Here is an 18,760-nt window from a genome sequence, read left to right as displayed (position 1 = left end):
TGCACACAGGCATCATGTGTGAAATGTCGTCACCTGTCCTCACAACGAAAGTAGGAAATACTGTTTGATTTCTCATTTTACTTCTGCCTGCTACTTGAGCACCTGGGTCTCTTGAGCCATCAAACACTTCCTAAGCTTGCATAATATTTTACATTTCTAATTGCAAAAATAATATTTCTAATATGTTGGAAATGGGAACAAAAATCATTTCAGAAGGTAATTATTTATTTAAAAACCGATCTGGAAGGACATCTCCACAGTATTTGATGAGCTGCCCAAAAATTTTATATTTTACAGTCCATTAATTGCAGTGTAAGTTAATATATGCAAAAATGTCCTTCAACATGATGGAGTGACACCAATATAGGCTTGGGGCACAATAAAACCAACAATAAATGCTCAAACTCATGGACAGACATCGGTCCTTCATACAAGTGTGACAAAAACAACCACCCATTATCCATCAATTTAGCATGTATCCATATGAAATGTGTCCAACTGCATGAAAAGTATAGATGACTAAATCATCGCACGTTTCAGCACAAATAAATTCCAGGGTTCTTCATCCATTTTCTTTTTTATACAAGGAAGTAGAAAACAACAGCACTTTGTTGTCCTGACCTCCACGGAGGAGCGAAAATATGGTACAAAAATACCTCTGGATCATTCTGTTCATAGAGGGCAGATCTAAAGTAGCACTGAACATATTTTCCCAAGATTTCCATATAAATACAAGTCAACCCATCTTATGGGTTTGCAGCTTTGCAGCGACGAGTTCCGTGACTACGATGTTTGAAAGCCTGTTTATCAATTTATTTATTATCTTAAGAAACATAATCATGTGTTTTACAATTTATACGTGAACATTTTAACATGTATTTAACAGATAGAAATGGCTGAGCATGGTAAGACAGTAGAGTTACAATGAAAGAACAATAAATGAGATCCGTATTCTTACAAACTTGTTAAATAAACTATTAAGCACACATAATGGAAAGTAAGCATCTTAGATGTTTTTATTTTTAATTATACTCTATAATCATAAAGGGAAAAAGAGAAAAAAATCACATATATATGTCTATATTGGACTTATATATGACATACATATGAATGGATTTAGAGGATAATTATAGCCACAAAGAATTCATTCTGGAAAACGTAATTGGAATTGAAGCATGTGGGCTTAATTTTCCTTTTTTTGGAAAAGATGACAGTTAATGTCAAATTCCACGTATATGAATTTAATTGTAAGCAGTAAAGACTTGAATTGTATATTGATATCAGTAAAAGCTTTACGGCTGTGTCAAATGGGTTGGGGGGGGGGGGACTTTTTGTCGACCCTTTGACATCAGCTCTGATTTACACTGAATAAGCACCATATGGTAAAAAGCAAGAGAGGATGCTTTCACAATCAATTCGCTGGTGGTAGCTATGTGCGATCAAACAAGGAGGAAGGGGTCTGCTCTCATCCAGTGTCAGCACACTAAAAGCTTTAAAAAAATAAATATACAAAAATAATTCAAATAAGAATCAATTTGCAAGACACGGCGTACGGATTTGTCCTTTTTTCCATCCGTTTCGAACTTGAGACAAGCGTTCACGAGGGATCTTTTAATGCTGACATAACACAAGAATAAACAAAGCTATCAAACACTGAGCTGTGATGGTTTACGGCATGGGAGTCAAATGCCTAATTGTAACATGAGCTTTTGTTATATTTTTGATATTATAAAACAGCAAACACACATGCAATAAGTCACACCTTACCCGAAAAAAGCTTTATTGAACACAGATGTAAAATTTTTTTCTTTTCTCTTCTTGTCATAAGATGTAGGGATATCACTTTAAATTTGGGTGAGAAAATCTACGGAATAATAAGCGATAAATGAGGCCTTGTATTGAATGTTTATTGTTACATCTTGTGCTTTTTGTATGAATACTCACAAATGTTACCTAATAGAACTCTCGTTTAAATAATTTATTCACCAAATTTATTTGCATATTGTTTTCTGATCTTTCCAATATTCTCGTAACGCGAGGGTCTCAAGAAACAAGGGGTTATGTTCCCAAGAAAAACGAAAAGAGTTAATTAACTTTTGTTATATGAAGTTAAAACGTCAGATCATCAACAGAACAAAAAAAAGAGGAGGAAAAAAAACAAGTCTTTGAATGTCATCATAACCAATGATATGAGGGTTGATCTTACAATACGTCTTCAAAAACCAGCTGGTTAAGGTAATGAATGGTCTCAGGTAGTTCCAAAGTCATACAGTTTGTGTAAAAGCAGAGTCACACTCTCGCTTGAGTAATAAAATAATTTTGTCAGAATCCACACAGCTGGATAGAAATGGCAGAGGCGGGGGAGGGCGCAGGTGCCCCGATTTCACCGTGGTGTAAAGCGAGCTCTTCGAGACTGCCGATCCATAAGGTCCCGATGGCGGGTAGTTCCTCGCATCGTGGTCCTAGGGTGTGACAGAGCTGCCCCTTCTTAGCACGCTGAGGGCCCTCAAGTCGTGGGTGGGGTTTCTCTCGAAAAGTAGGGCCATCACTTTTACAAGGGACTGTTTGTTTGTTTATTTATTTTCTTCCAGTTTTCTCCCATAATTGAGCTCCAGGTTTCCAGACCCCAGCCCATTGATCTACATTCATAGTTCACCAAAAATTGAGTCCTGCTTGGGTGTCGTTGTCTGTTACAAGCTCACAGGCCATGGCTGTCGTATGGAAATTGCCTACGATTGAACCAAGGAAGTTTGGTCGCGTTTTCCATTGTCTGAAGTTGGGCTGTTGGCATACGTTCTTTATCCATGCATTTATCACAGCATCGACCATCCATCGCAGTCCCATTCTTCGCCTAAACGCAGTGGCAGCAGGGCCAGGGATTTCGTAGCCCACTGGTAGCACTGCAACCTTCAGTGGATGAGGCTTACTAGATCTTCCAGGGTCACGTTTTTACTTTAAATCTGAAGGCACTTGGTTTCATGGCAGACAACGGCTCCTGTTCCTTGGACGGGCCAGTCGCGACAGACGGATGTTAGAGAGAACAACCACCTTCCCGCAACCCCCAAGCAACCTTCTTACAAACGGACTAGGGCGCGTGGGCCGCGGCGTCATTGGATGATGGCCGGCAAGCCGTATGGGGGCGTTGGAGCATAGTGTTTTCATAGGGCCATCGTGTAAACAAAACGTTACCTTTTTTGGCCTGCAGGGGGAGTAAACGCTGCCGGCTGAAAGCAAACGGAGGCAGAAGGAAACTATGAGAAAGTTTAACAAGAGATTTGGAAATTACTAGAAAGGAAAAATCACAGCCGAAGGCGTAAGAACATAGCTAGGTGGTTTGTGATGATACTTCCAGTGATCACAAGAGGACTGGGCCAATTAATACTCATAAAGCATTCAATAGTAATAGATCAGGCTTTTTTTAAGACCCTGATTATAATTCCTTAGGCCATCAAAGCAGGAAAAAGCCTCACTAAAAAAAAGAAAGAAAAAAAACACAACTAATTTCATATAATAACACCCAGCCATGTCCTTGTGCTTTACAGACTTCTCCTCTTCTTCTTCACAAGCAGACCTCTACCATTCTGATGGAATCCACTGCTCTGGGAGCGATCCCAGCTCCAGAACAAAGAGTCAATGATGCACTTCCAGATCTCAGCCTCGGGGACGCACTATGCATATATTTCATTAAAAAATAGTAGAATCTTCATTATTATTGTGTTGTTTATCTTGATGTTTTTCTCCCTTTCGCTTGTGTTTTCGCTGCTCCTTGTACCCTCGATGTGCTGCGTGCCTCCTCAGCAATCCCACTGGATGAATCTTTGGTAATTATAAATTGAAGGTCCAAGTATGGAGACTCCTTCTTGGTGCCAGTGCCGGGTTGATCCTTCTGTAGCCTCTGCCAGAGGAAGGTCACCTTCGAAGGCCAAACAGGGCCAGGAGAAGGGTGACGCATAGCTGCCATATATGGGTGGCCGAAGGAGGGGCCAAATTCCGCAGATCTGGTGTGGGGCAGATGAAAATTTAATGATTAGAACATACAATAAAATGTTTCTTTTGTTTTTTCATGCTTCTAATGCGATAACCACTTTTGTATCACATAAATAACACTATGATGATCCAGTTTCTAACCCAGAAAGCTGAATCACCTTGAAGACAAGTTTCCCTAAAAAATCTTACTTACTATTCGGTGGAGGGTCACCACACTCCCCTTCTTCAATGGTGACGTCATCTATGGCAATATCGCCCTCGATGCCTGGACCTCGAATGCCTTCCAGAACCATCTGTGGGGGCACAGAGTTCAGTAGATGTGTCTTCATACAGTATGTTACATAACATGGGGTGAAAATCAAACCCCACCAGGCATGTATGTTAGGAGTTAGATAAAATAGAAATTTCCCTCAGATCTTCTGGCCATTGCCAAAGAGCACACAGAGGCAACTCCTCCTACAAGCATAACAGAGTCATTTAAACTGATCGTTTTAGGACCCCTTAGCTGACCTACATGCCTAGATACCTACATACAGCAGCAACAATGACAGGAGAGGGCTAAAAAAGAACTCTTAAATAAAATACAGCAGAATAAAAAAACATAAACCAGCGCAGTGAGCTACCTAAAAACAATTAAATAAAGATTTAAATTTAAGATTTAAAAAATTGTCGATGGAGGAGGGATCAGTCCAGAGGCAAAAAAATGCATCAAATCACATTTCATTTTTCAATATGGGAAGATACTGTAAAATACTGGGTTTAAAATGCCGGGCTTATATTTTTTTAAAAGGTTAGTTGAGGCCCCTCTTTAGTGGGGGTCCCTGGGCATGCCCCTGGATCTCCCAATCACAGCTTTCCATCTTGTCCATTGTAAGCAGCATGCAACACACTCCTGAATAATGAGTCCAGTGAGATTTATGAACCACATGGAGTACATCCTAATTAATGGCTCGCCAGTGTTGTATATATTAAGATGCAGGTGCGTGCAATCTAAATTCAAGATGTTGGACATCCCACCTTTGCTGCTGAATTAGCTTTGGGCCCCCAGCTTGAGACCTCCAGTAATTACCAAACTTGGCATTTAGCTTTTAAAGGCTGAGGTGCATGCTGGGAATGGAAAAGCATCAGCAATCAAGGCACCCGTGGTCCCATGTGACCAATCACACAATATTGCAGGGGACCAACGCACTGCAGCAATTTTCCCTGTGCTCCCTTGCTGAGATGGTGACCATCAACTCATTTACCATGGGAAGCCAAGATTGCTGGTTCTCTTGTCTTTCTAGAACTTTACATCACTTGCATAAATTTGGAGTAAACTGAAATCAAATACTTTCCAAAGGAAGACTGAAAAAAAACTGAAGAAGACTGTTACTTTTAAATGTACACAGAGTGTCTTTGTGAATGGGTCCCAGATGATGGAGCTAATTAAACTTCAATTTCAGCATGGTATTCAATTTTTATGTAGCTGTGCAATGAGAAATTCCCCAGACTAACACAAATGTCTATCGCAACACTCAGCAGGACGAATAAAAGAAATCAATATCTCTCCATAGGAATTTGCCCCTGGGAATCTTCACATTTGCATTCATTTAGTTAACTGATTCTCACTTGTCCACCTTGACACTTTCAAGACTTGGGAGTTCATAGATCCGCCAGCCAATAAAACCAACTGCAGCGGCTGAATGAGCTTATTTAACAGAACTCCAAGGCAGAGAGAAGTTGGAGAAGAGGTTAGGACTAAGGGTGAGGATATACAGCCCTGGAGGAACCAGCTTCCGTAAATATCCTGCAGCATAAACAGCAAGTCCAACAGGTAACGAGGGGAGCAAGATGCCAGCGGCTTGGGGAGAGGCTGCTTACCTGGAAGGATGAGGTGGGGTGGATGTTCACTTTTGCCTGCCTCCACCGGTCCCCTTGGTTACCACTTAGAGTCCAAATGGGGCTGTCGGACGCCGCCTGGCCCTTCTGCCGCAAGTAGGCATTCAAGGTCCCTACATAGGAAAGGAAACACGCCTTAGTGGGCTTTGTGGGCCAGAAGACCTGCTTGTCAGACTGAAGCTCCTGGTGAGATATATTCTGGTCATAGTGTTGATGGAAGGCGTAAGGTGGTTAGTGCAGCCATCCAACTGCAGCTAACTAATTGAAGATGTTAAAATAAAACGTTTCTGAGTCAGGCTGACGGCTCAAGGAAAACGCATCTAAGACATAATGAAGTGTGTAAGTAATGGCAGTCATAATATGTAGTTCTCTTGGTTTTCTTTGAATTTTTCCAAGGAAAGAAAAATATACTATTCTGACGGTGAAAGCAGCTAAGTTACAAGATGCATTAGGGCTTTAAATAGGGAACACCTACTGTGAGGGATTTAGATTTAAATTAGATATAGAATACATAAAATATAATCCCTTTTATGACACAAAATCTTTCTTCAAAGTAAGTCCAGTGATTTATTTGAGTAAAATCACAAAACTTCATGGCGTAAGGAGCCCGGAGGGGATCTAAGACTCTAACTGAGATTATGCGCCTGCGATGCACAGAATTCGATCTCATGCTCTCACATGTGAAAAACGATAAAGTGGAGTCAACAGGACTTGGATTACAGCTCAGCAAACATCGAGTCTTGCAACACTAGCGCTGCGGTGAGCCGATAACTCGCGAGCGGCGTAAGGAAAATCCAATTATCATACCACCCGTAGGTGCCGAGCAGTAAGGTGGGAAGAGACCCTGACAAGACAAAGTCAAAACCCAAGCAGAGGGTTGCTGATCCCCGGATACAGGGTCCCCCCGATCGGCCAAGGCTGCTTTCAGGATGGCCTCTTTTTCAGCTGGAAGCCAGGTGTTTCCTCACTGCTAGCGTGTGGGATGGCGAGTGCCATATACACCCCGAGGTGCGATAACAGGCTTTCGGCAAGCAGCAGGAGCCAATGGAAACAGGTGTTTCGACCCCATCCACAGGCCTTCCAATGAACTCATTCTAGTGTCACATGACCAAAAATTACAGCACTAGTAAATTTAAAAAATTATCATTCAATTATAGACAACTGCCATTAATGTCCTACCTCCTTAGAAGTCTTTCAGATTTTGTGGTCAAATGCCACACAGTTGCCTTGGATTAACATTAATATCCTCATCCTAAACATTGGGCGGTTTGAGTTGAATTAGGCCCCAAACACAGCTGAGAAATCAGCAGGTTTCAGTTTGCAGATGCAGCCCCTCCGCTGGGATACTGTCATCTGAGGAAGTGTACCCCCCCCCCCCCCCCCCGTCAGCACACACCACATGCCAGTGGCTTGTGGCTTTACCCACAGCGAGAGGGACTAATGCCTCGCTCAGGACACAATGGCGCCTATTTCGCCTGTTTGTCTCCACCAGCAAAGCGAGGTTCCCAAAGCAAATGCTGGAGTCACGCTGGAGTAGGTCTCCTGGGATAGCATCAGGCTGTACAGGTGGTTGGTCATGTGACCACAGAATTTTTTTTTGTGAACAGAATGTACCTTTATCAAGTGTGTGTGTGTGTGTGTGTGTGGGGGGGGGGGGGGGGCTTGGTCTCTGCAGTTGATCTGTAATGTTTCTACTTTAGTTGCCAAGATTTTTGACAGTAATGCAAAAGCAAAACAAATGTTGCAGGCCATAAAATCCAGAGAATTTATGGCTGCAGGAGAGTAATGAATTTTCCAGTCCTCAGCAGGAGTGTAATCAATGTGACACAAGCTGTGTTGTTTATGCTTTATGCCTGTAAACATATACAATTGGCCTGAATATAAGTCTATCTTCATGGCTAAGTAAGAGGCTGGTCAGTACAGGAAGTGTCACCCTCAGTTTCTTGCCGACAGTCAACCATGAGTTATCAGAATGGAAATTCGGCAGAAGTATGGTGGAGCCTAAGAGCCTCGTGCTGACCACTGACCACCCCCCCCTCCCCCAACTGGACTTGTCGCTGAACACTGAACACGCACGGCAGCGGGGGAGCAGAGCCGAACATCGAGTCCGTCCCCAGTTAGGTCGACGCTCTTTATTCAGCCAACATCAGACAGATATGTGAGGCAGAAAATTACCGTCGCACACTTTGTCACTTTGGCGGTGGCGGGGTCAGCCGCTGCTCAAGTACTACTGTCTGTCAGGTGCAGATACCGTACAGCCAAGAGCAGCTCAGCAGGGCAAGCAGGTCCCTGGGCTTTAGGAGCGCTCAAATTGTTTTCCCAGAGTAGGCAATTTATTGCGGATGACTTCCAACCTCGCAAAATGAAAAAATGTTTGCAACACTTGCTTTAGGTCCACTGTGCAGTAAGGCACGCGGAAAAAAAATCCTGCTCTGCCAACAGACACACACTCTCTTCTGCTGTTTTCATATGCTGTGTTTTCAAGAAACAAAATAGCGTGATCTGCTTCAAAGTGATAGTAAAAATGCAACATTAAAACAATGATAGTTTCTATTCTAAATACTAAAGAAATGTGATGCTTGTTAATATTTAATGAATGACTGATGAACTGCACGTGCGTGTTTTGCTTGGGAGCTTCTGCTGAAGCCCAGGATTAGTGTTTGAATCTTGGCTACAGTACATGTCCTGAAGTGAGATATTCTGGCTTCATACACACTATAAAGACACACTGTTCAGGTTTAACCTGTGCGTGTGTATCTGCATGTGTGTGTGCGTGTGTGTGTGTTCTACAGGAGATTGCCAATGCTTTCAGTCACTCAGCTGGGCTACTGTGACATCATAACGGATGGGTAAAACTCTTCTGATGAAAGCACTAACCACTGAATCCACAAAATACCTTCTTAAACTACCCATAATGCAGTTGGTGCAACATGATTTTTTTCCCCCTAAAATAAAACACAGCCAGTTTAATTGCTCAAAATATGTAACAAATAATTACTCAACATGCAGGCATAGTAACTGAAAACATAACTAATGAACTGCAAATGAACCTGCTGCCTACCCTTCTGGGAGCCTCCTCAGTCTCCCTGTTGGGCCAACAAATGGCTGTGAGGTTCTGCTCCTTCAGGAATGAAAGCTGCCTGTGTGACAAGGGCTTGTCCCGGTGGGTAAGGCCCAGAAACACCCCATCCTGCCTGCCTCCACTAGAATACACAGCTGATGTAAATACTCCCCACACAAAAATGGTATTTACCTGCCTCAGAACCATGAAGGGTCTTAAGCCCAAATCAGGATCAATGCTATAGATCCAGACCACTCCATGCAAGACTGTAAGTGCACGTCAAAATTGTGATAGATTTGGAGAACACAGTCATAAGTCCATAGTTAAGTAGACAAATCTGTCAGATCTGATTTGCCACACTTAAGTCTTAATCCGGGAATAGCTGTTGGACCAAGGTGATGTATAAGAAACCACAATATTTTATGTATAATTTTATGTATAGGTGATGTATAATGAAAACCACAATATTTTTATAATCGTTGATGGCACAGAATGCAGGTCCAGCTGGAGGTACCTGAATTAGGCAAATTTTCTCTCCCTTGTACAGAAGTAAGTTTACCTAAGAAGTAAGATGGTGTGACAGTTTGCCAAACTAGGGCTTATGAAGCCAACAGGTGATTTTATACTATAGACAATAACCCAGAATGCCTCAACAATTTGGTCATTTTTTGTGGTATATGCTGCATGTATGTCTACTGTGTCCAGCAGCTCCAGCCCTAGTTATCCAGCCCCCTGGCAAAATTACGACTGACTGCAATCTAGGGGTGCAACGGTACGCAAAAATCACGGTTTGGTAAGTACCTCGGTTTTGAAGTCACGGTTCGGTACGTTTTCGGTACATCGGGGGTAAAAGAAACAAAACATAGATTGCTTCTTTTTCTGTTTACTGAACAGTGGTTCACAAAGTATGACTGTCTTTCTTAAATGAAAAGTCTCTCTCAATACTGCTGCAACCTACTAATAAAAAACTAACATACTTAAAAGTAAGTCAAAATAAATATTCTCTCAAATAAATAAAAATGAAATAAATATCCATTAAGGTGCACATTTAGAAAATTTACTGCACCTGATCTGTACTGTATTCACATTAGCAGCTTTCAGCTTCATATTAGAACTGTGCAACACACAAATATTGTCTCAAAAAATACAACGCATAACAAAATAAATATCCATTATGGTGCAGCATTAAAAAATACCTGTACTGTACTTTTATTCATATTAACAACTTCCAGCATCACATTAGGACGTATGCTTGCATGCATAGTGGTGGGGCCTCATCCACCCCTTCCTGAATGTTGTTCGGGGGAAACACACAAACACACAAAGGTTCTGCTTTTGCTGCATTCATTGGGTACATATGCGTACTGAACCGAAAGACCTGTACTGAAAATTTTTGGTACGAGTATGTGTACCGTTACACTCCTATTGCAAACATATTTTTACTAGCAACATGACCAGTATCGCGAGAGTATCAAATACAGGTTAGACAAGTAAGCAGAATGAGGCAGCAGGCCGAACATTTCCAGGGAGAACATCAACAAATACGTTTTTGTTTTTGATTATTGATTTTATGTTTCTTACTGTTGCACAAATCAACTTTTTATTTGTGACAGTTCAAACAATACAGCAAAAACCACTAATCTATGGACCCACGGTGGGTTTTCCTCCAAAGATCTTGAAAAGCAGAGAAATATCAATGTGGCTGTTTGAAAAAAGACAGAACAGTGTTGTTTGAGCATGTCCAGCGGTTACTCTTTTTTATCATTAGTGTATTCTTTAAGAAAATTCACTAAAACACATACAACTGCCACACACACAAGAAAAAGCTTTCAAGAACTAAGCAGTAGTATGCAGGACATTACAAAGTTAAGCTAAAAAAGCCCAAAAGACAAAGCTCATTTTCTATATTTCTTTTTTTTCTGTTATACATTTTCTGGTAACGGTTTACCTCACAGGGGCACAGATACTTCGTAATAACTCAGTTACTACTGAAGTACAAATCATGAACAAATATAATATGTTTTACTTGAGATAAAAGATGCGTCATGATTCATTAATGATGAACAAACATGAGATCAGTATTTCACTTGTGTTATTCATTACTTGTTCCTTCAGCTGTTCCTTAGTAGTTCCTTCAGTAGTTCACAAAGGTTTACAGAATTAACAGATATAGTAACAAATATAGTAATTGCTTGGGATAAAAGTTGCATCACGATTCATTAATGATAAATAAATATGAGATCAGTATGTAATTAAGAGTTTGTGGTTAATTGATACATACGTAATAGCATAATACCATGTTATTTGTGTCCCGTCAAGTAAAGTGCTACCCATATTTTTGCTGTATTCTGCGAACCTCTATGAATTTATCTAACTTGTGACTTCATTCATTCTTTAAGGGTGGATCTATAATTAACAACAAAGAACATTCCGCTCTTTTGGCACAATGCTGCATTCAGTACTTTGAAATATGAAGAGACTTAATAGCTGCGATGGTACGGAGGAGCATCATTATTATAAATGCGGTGCAGGAGCCTCATAAAAAAATAAACACTCGCCATTATAAATATAAAAATGTCTTTTGATGAACCGACGGAATAATGACTGTTTAACCCCATTCACAAAATCCGAACAAAAATTTTTTAAAGTACATGAAGTCTTAAGGAATATCTCAAACATTGCAAATATTTGTCTCCGCCAATGTGGCCAAACCCATCTTATACCTGCCATAAATATATATTAAAGTATCCATTTTTCCTCATATGCATACACAGACCATTAACTACGACATTGTAATTAAGTGTCATAAAGTTAATGACAATAATAAATAAATACACTGCCTTTCATATAACACCATTAAAGCCTTTATAATAGTAAATATTTAAGAGGCTTTTAGCTTGACTCATCCATTAATTTTACAGAATAATACAGTTATTGAATAGGAAATAAACTGATGTTACTTTTATGGTATGTTTTAAATTTTAGCATTAAGACAGTGGAGTCAGAAATCACCGACCACAAATGTAATAAGTAAAATATTCTGCATGACTGTATTCAGTGCCTATGTTTATATGAAAACACAGGAATCTGAGTATAACAGGGCTGAGATTTGTCACCTGTTTAAGGGGAAAACAAATTATTTGAGAAAGCCACTTTCTGTCAGTGTTGAGGTAGTGTCTGCCAAGACCATTCTACTAATTCCCTTCATAGTGTGAATTGCAAAAATAATCACATTCATGTTTCGGAAACGACCTGGTTTATTTCATACATTCATGTCACAATCGATTGCAATGTTCCATTTGTTCAAGGAAAATATGTGCACACAGTGTTATGCAGGACACAGCTGATCCTAAGTATGGAATTATAAGGGGAGGCGTCACTTTCAGGAGACTCACTCTGAAAATGCTTCTATAGGTGTGACAGTAAGGTTCATGCAATTAGACAAAGCAAATTATATCCATCCTGTGCAGCTGACAGCTGGCTATCTACTGCAGGGTCACAAGACCTCTGGAGCTTATCCTAACTCCACACACACATACACACACACACGCACGCACGCATGCACACGCACATTATATCTTTGTGGGGACTCTCCATTCACTCCTATGGGGAAAACTCTAATCCCAACATTATGCCCTTAACCTCTACCCAGCTCTAACCTTAACCATAAGTAAGGAGTAAGATTTTATCGCATAACACAGACTTACCTATATGCTTCCCATACATGTGGTAGTAGAAGCTGAAGCAGTAGGCAGAGTTGGTGGCTCCGTATGGGCTTTTAGGGGCTACGTTGAAGGTGGGGCTCAGTAGACGTGCCTTTTCCCCTTCCAGGCGAGGTCGAGACGTCTCAATGTACATGTAGAAGCCTGTGAGGTGGAACAAAAAAAAGAAGAAATATATTATTCAGTACCAACAAACTATGCCAGATGCATAGAAAGCAATAGAAAGTCATCAGTCTGGTAGAAAACAACAGATTATCTCAATGCTGACCCTACAGATTGAGTGGTGATCAAACCCACATCCTCAGGGACAATGACAACCTTCTGGCAGACAACGGAATTAACAAGAGAAATTAGTTGAATGCTTGCCTTGACTCCAAAAGCAGAGGAGCCTGTTTTCAGTGAAGCTGAGCCTGTACAGGGTGGTACACTAGGTAATATCCTTGTTAAACTTCAATGTCAGTGAGTCGTTCATCTGTATCCTCAGAGAGGAGGAACCCGCTCAGTACCTAACGAGGACCATATCGTTCTTAAGACAGAGTTTCTGTACCATTTGTGTCGAACTGCCCTTGCAATTCCCAGCTCATTTTCCAACATTTTCCCCAAAGGCCATGCTTTCGGCCTAGACGCATTTCAGCCGCTACGCATTCTAGGCTTCCCACGCAATGCATTATGGGCTCAATGCACCAACCCCTGAAAAATGACCCTCCATACTTTTTAGAGCTCAATGTCACCACTATAATAGTCTGCTGTGATTTTAGGTCAACCCAATTGAATACTCCTGTTTTCACATTTAGTAATGCTTTAGATAGAGTTGAACATAGGGCAATATGAGAAACCATGTTAGTTTGTATAAATAAGATTTTTTTTTTTATGTTGGAGTGTGTATTGATGCAGGGTGTGTGCCAAGCAATGTGGGGAGCTAGAGCTCATCATTTTCTCAAACATTTCTCAAGGACCTCAAAAGAACACATTTCAGAAATCAAATTATTATCATTAGCAAACACTTTCATCTAAAGTAGTTGACACAGAGATCAATTTAAGACTTTAGCTAATGATGCAGCTTGATTTGAAGATGTAATCTAGGCAAAGTAGCCTTTCCAAAAGCAGATCCCCCCCTGGGAATTGAGCCAGGCACCTATGGACTACAGATCGACCTCAGGCAGCATGCAGCCAACTGTCCCGCATGCTACAGTACATCCTCAGCACAGGCCACCAGAAGGCTGTCATGTGATAACCTGACATTGGTCTGACAAGCTGAAAACTCCACCAATGAAAGCCCTCCTACGTAATGACAATCTTCTATGAAATCTAGTAAAAGATAATTACAAAGTCACATTAGACATTAGACATAGTAATAAAAGCCTGGACAATGCGATTGAATTTCTAAAGCCATGAGTCTTTAGAGCTATGCATTATTTACTGCACAAACGATGGGCATGACCCCAAAATTGAGAGGAAAGCTTCAGCTAATGTCTTCGTCAAGAATCATGTTAGTTACATTAGATGATTTTGAGGGAATTGTCTTAAAATTGTAATGAATGGAGGCAACATGAAACTGCTATAGGTCTTTGCAGATTAATGCCTGACATTCCTATGCTCCTTCGAGTGGACATCAACAGCCCAGTGGCATCAGGCACTTATATTTCATTACACCTGCCCTTTACTAATTGAAGGTTGAGGCGTTCCCACAGAGACATGGAAGTCTGCAAATGTGAAACATTTCTCACTGCACCATGGAGACGAGGCAGGCAGGGCAATGACAAGTGAAATGTAGCAGAAGGAGCATAACACAGTTACAGAATGAACAATGGTAACCATTCTGGAATAATAATGAAGGGTTTAATAGCAAACAAGAGAAATACATGACTAGGCGGATGAAAGAAAAATCATTCCCACTGAGCACAGAAGGGAATCAACAGAATCATACTGGCAGATCAATCACGAACATGTTAGCAGCAAACATGCATGTTTATAAGTCTTAAGTAAGGGCAGTTATAGGACTAATGACTGCCTTTACCTGCCTTCAAATAGCCCCTGCTTAACTAACTAAACATCCCCAGAAGAAAAAATGTCATATACATGTACACAATCCAATAGTCACCACACGTGGTCAATTTTTGATTTTTAAATTTACTGCCTTCTTTCTCATAGAGTGCTTTTTGCAGGGGAGAGGTGGACATGACGGTAAATGATGACATCCCTGAGGAATCCTGCCTGCTTGCTATGAAAGACAAACATGCGCATTAGCGTAATAACCTTGCTGTTCTTGCATGGCTCCTGAAAACCCAGGTTTATCAAAGCTGAAAGTCAGGGCAGGAGAATGTGTTTGCACATCACACCCTTAAACCTTCAAACGCGTTACAGAGCGCCCACACAACGCGAGGGTTTGCTTTGCAACTCCTGAGCAAGGTGGGTGACTGCAGAGTGCCAGTGTTGAGCCTCCCAGCTCAGGCAAGGTGGAAAAAGCCGATCCACTGAATCTGTGTATGAAATTGTATCGTACGACAAAATTCCTCTGCGGCAACAGATAGCATCGGCCCCAATGGGGAGCTGATTTGTATTCATGGTTTCACTTGCCCCGGCTCCTTGCTGCCGGGAGAACGACAAATTGGAGGAAGATAATAAGGCAACATCTGTTCTATTGGGCGGGGGGGTACAAACGGTAATGTCAATGGTATGAAGTATGTAGGCAAGTTATAAACCCTGTTCAGGCTGCATGCTGGTGAATAGCTTGACCTCAAGGCTTCTCGTCAACACATTGTCTTCAAATATAGCCTATATATTTGGTAGCTACCCGCTTAATTATGAGAAAGCTGCCGTCCGCCCTCTTAGTGACCTGCTCACCCTGCTTGGATCCGCTTCGATCGCTGCTCGGCCCGGTGTTGGGGGTATACTTGGTGTCCCGGGTGGCTGCACTATGCCTGGTCCAGTCGAAATCGTCGCCCTTCTCCTGGGTGAACATGCAGATGGGCTCCTCCTCGAAACTGCAGTGGAACTCTCCTGTTTTGGAGAAGGGGATACCTGCTTGCATGAATCCCAGTAGACAGTACAAAGAGGACCCAAGAACTGATACAAATCTGTTTAAGGATCCTAATGATGTTTTCAGAAGAATTGCTTGAAAAATGGGGCCTGTGCTCTTTATGCTGAGAATTTCGGCTCATTTTTGGTCACCTCAACACAGGAGACCATAACTTATAGCCAGTAACATGGACTAAATGTAGCGGAAAACAAACTCATAGGTTCCTATCAGAATCAAACACTAGGTTGGACATGTGACTATGTAAGGCAAAATATCCAATGTTACTACATGTAACACCTGGCCTTTTTTTCAGGATAATAACAACAAAAACATTTCAGAAATTGCTCTTCTTATCACATGCTCTCATTACAAACAAAGATAGCCAAGTACTGTAAGTTGTCTATGACTTTGAAAATCTAACTGGAAGTATATGTAGAGTGGTAACAATTGATGTAGGTGTCCTAAAATTTTAGTGGTTGCCATTGGAAGGGGGGGGGGGGTGTTTTATTTTGCTTTACAGCTTAAAAAACTGTGCATCCTGAGCATAGCCTTAAAAGCCATCTGGCCATCCAGCTACGTCTGGGCCACCTGGGTGAATCAGTGCTTCAGTAATAAACGGCACTGGCTGAGTGGTGCTGTCATTTTCACTGACCCCCTCCCCCCGCCCCTGCATTTTTTTTCAGGTTCTCAACATGCTTCCATTAATGATTTGACATTCACTCCACAGCAGAAAGTCAAAGCATTCAACTGTCTGTGATGACTTCCAGGCAAACTCAAAAGAGATACATATAGTTATGTGCTGACTTTTGTTTCCCAATTAAATGAAAACAAAACAGGGCATAAATAAATAAATTACATTCCAGTTACACAAATATCAGAAGTTATACAGCTTACAGAACTGTCTTACACTAAAACTTTAAAAGAGGAATACTTACGAAGATGGGGGTTGATTGGAGCTGTAAAACAAACAAAACCATTTTATTACAAAAAGGTAAAGCTGTTTAAACATTGAGAAAGAATGACAGCACTTCAGAGTGTTGATGTATAAGTAGATTAAATGCCGTTTGTTTGTCCCTGACATATACTATGACTTTTAAGCTATGAAATATTTATTAGTGCAAAGTTATTGCAGTAATGTCTACATTTTGCCAAGTAGGGGATTATAAGAGGTTAGTACTAAGGCTGAACAATGTATGGAGGTCAATTACGCACACATATACCTTCCTTTACTGCAATTCATAATGGCCTTAGCAGAAACAGCAGATGTACCTCCTATAAACTCGAAGAGCTCAATGCATGATGGGAAAGAATTGAAAGGCACTTGAAACAAATGAAGATGGCACAACTGAAGGTACTTATAGTTCGATCCGTCAAGCCCTAATACTTTGCTGACTTCATACAACACAGAAGGACGCAGATAAAGCTTCCACTGACTTTCCACTGTCTTCCACGCCCCCTGCCCTGATCTTTGGGTGGTTAGATTGCTCACACAAGGACCCACACTTACAGAACACGGCTCTCTGAACATAACCACAAGAATGAGCGAGAGAGAGTGGTCAGCCACTCATGCCTCCCAATCTGATGGGAGCACCCAGCAGCCAATCAGAGCAAGGCAGAGAGAATCAAAGTGAGGAGATTCACACACTGAGCTTGCAAGCACACGCGCATACACTCACACATAAATGCTCACACAATATATAGTATGAATCAATATAATAATGACAGGACCATGGAACCATATGTTTTTGAGTGGTTCCGTGGGGAAAATCAAAGCACAACAAGTAAAACAGTTCATGCTAAATTACCAGAGAAACACATGAAAGCTATATGCATTAAGCACAAGCGTGAAAAAAATTAGATGATTAAAAAGTTATGGCATATTAACTAGGCAATGAGGCAAAACCAGAAAAGTGCTTTATTCTGGGCGTTTTCAAGGCATAAAAAGGGCCACCATTAAAAAAGTCCTTTGATATAACGGCTGGAAATGACTTTGTTGCCTAAACAGATTTAACACGTCGCAAAACACTGACACGATCGTTTTGGGGATGCTATCACTGGCACTGTGCAAGCAGACAACGATCAATCATCTCCATTAGCAATTGTCTTGGAGACTTAATGTGCTTTTTAACACAGCCCCACGGGACAGAAGCAGGCAGCTTTCATTCAGGAAGACACAGAGAACAAGACGGACTTTGGGGATGTAATGACAGAAAATCACATATTTGTTGTTACTGTACCTAACTGCATGTACAGCACCCGTTTGAGGGGAAGAAAAAAAAAGGCGATCACTGTCAACCTGGTCACGATGGTGCAGATCGGACAGACGTGGCAACAGATTGAGCGCTTAGCAAACGTAGCTTCACGATGCCGCGGTCTCTCCCTAGCGTGCGCTCACGTATGCGGGCATTTTTCTTTTTTTTCCCCCGCCATCCCGCCCAGATGCTACCCGATTGAGGAAAAGGAGGATGGGAGCGATTCTGTACTGATCAACAGCTGTTGCCTATTTGGAAATATGCGGCATATTTGCACAAGCTCTAATTAATAGTCTCTTGTTATGCTTTGGGCTCACTTGCTGGGAATTAGTGCAATTAAATGTAGAGGCCACAGAAATATCTGTTTACTGGTTTAGAGGTACACAAGCCATTCAGTACATAAGTGATTTATTTATAAGAAATGAGTATGTGTAGGAGTGTGCCCTGCAATTGACTGACTTCTTGTGTCCCCAGCCTTGGGCCTTGGATTAGCCCTCAGCCACAGCTCTGGGTAAGTGGTTAGGGATGAAGGATGGAGAAATGGATGGAGGGAATGAATGAGTTTGGTGCACAGGAAAGGGTTTGATCTGTGAAAATCCATTTGATGCTGATTTGTTGCTCAATTCTCTTCTCTTGCTTGGGAATGACAGACGTTCAACAGACAGGTGGCCATGACATTTCCCACAGTTTCCAGACCAGCCCCCGTGGCTTGCAGATTTTATCACTGCTGGTGCAAAATGTCCCAAAGCGTGAAAAGGAGTTTGGGTGCCACCTGAGATGCCGTGGCACTCCACCAAGCGCAACGCAGCTGTTTTAGCAACATGCACTGCCTCTGTGGTGG

General features: G+C 41.5%; 1 protein-coding gene across 4 annotated transcripts in view; it reads right to left on the bottom strand.

The window, feature by feature from the left end:
* Nucleotides 1–207: 207 nt before the first annotated feature.
* The window catches only part of mdga2a (MAM domain containing glycosylphosphatidylinositol anchor 2a), a 196,811-nt gene continuing 178,258 nt past the window's right edge, over nucleotides 208–18,760 (bottom strand). For all 4 annotated transcript variants that reach the window (XM_072699311.1, XM_072699313.1, XM_072699310.1 and 1 more), the window contains exons 12-17: nucleotides 16,603–16,623; nucleotides 15,493–15,648; nucleotides 12,634–12,792; nucleotides 5,848–5,978; nucleotides 4,181–4,280; nucleotides 208–3,998 (exon numbers count right to left, since the gene is read on the bottom strand). In XM_072699311.1, coding sequence (XP_072555412.1) covers nucleotides 3,910–3,998; nucleotides 4,181–4,280; nucleotides 5,848–5,978; nucleotides 12,634–12,792; nucleotides 15,493–15,648; nucleotides 16,603–16,623 — 656 coding nt within the window. In that variant the 3' untranslated portion in view covers nucleotides 208–3,909. The remainder of the gene's footprint in view (nucleotides 3,999–4,180; nucleotides 4,281–5,847; nucleotides 5,979–12,633; nucleotides 12,793–15,492; nucleotides 15,649–16,602; nucleotides 16,624–18,760) is intronic.

Source organism: Paramormyrops kingsleyae, chromosome 14 (genome assembly GCF_048594095.1).
Source record: "Paramormyrops kingsleyae isolate MSU_618 chromosome 14, PKINGS_0.4, whole genome shotgun sequence".
NCBI classification, from domain to species: Eukaryota; Metazoa; Chordata; class Actinopteri; order Osteoglossiformes; family Mormyridae; genus Paramormyrops; species Paramormyrops kingsleyae.
This window is presented reverse-complemented; position numbering and strand designations above follow the sequence as displayed.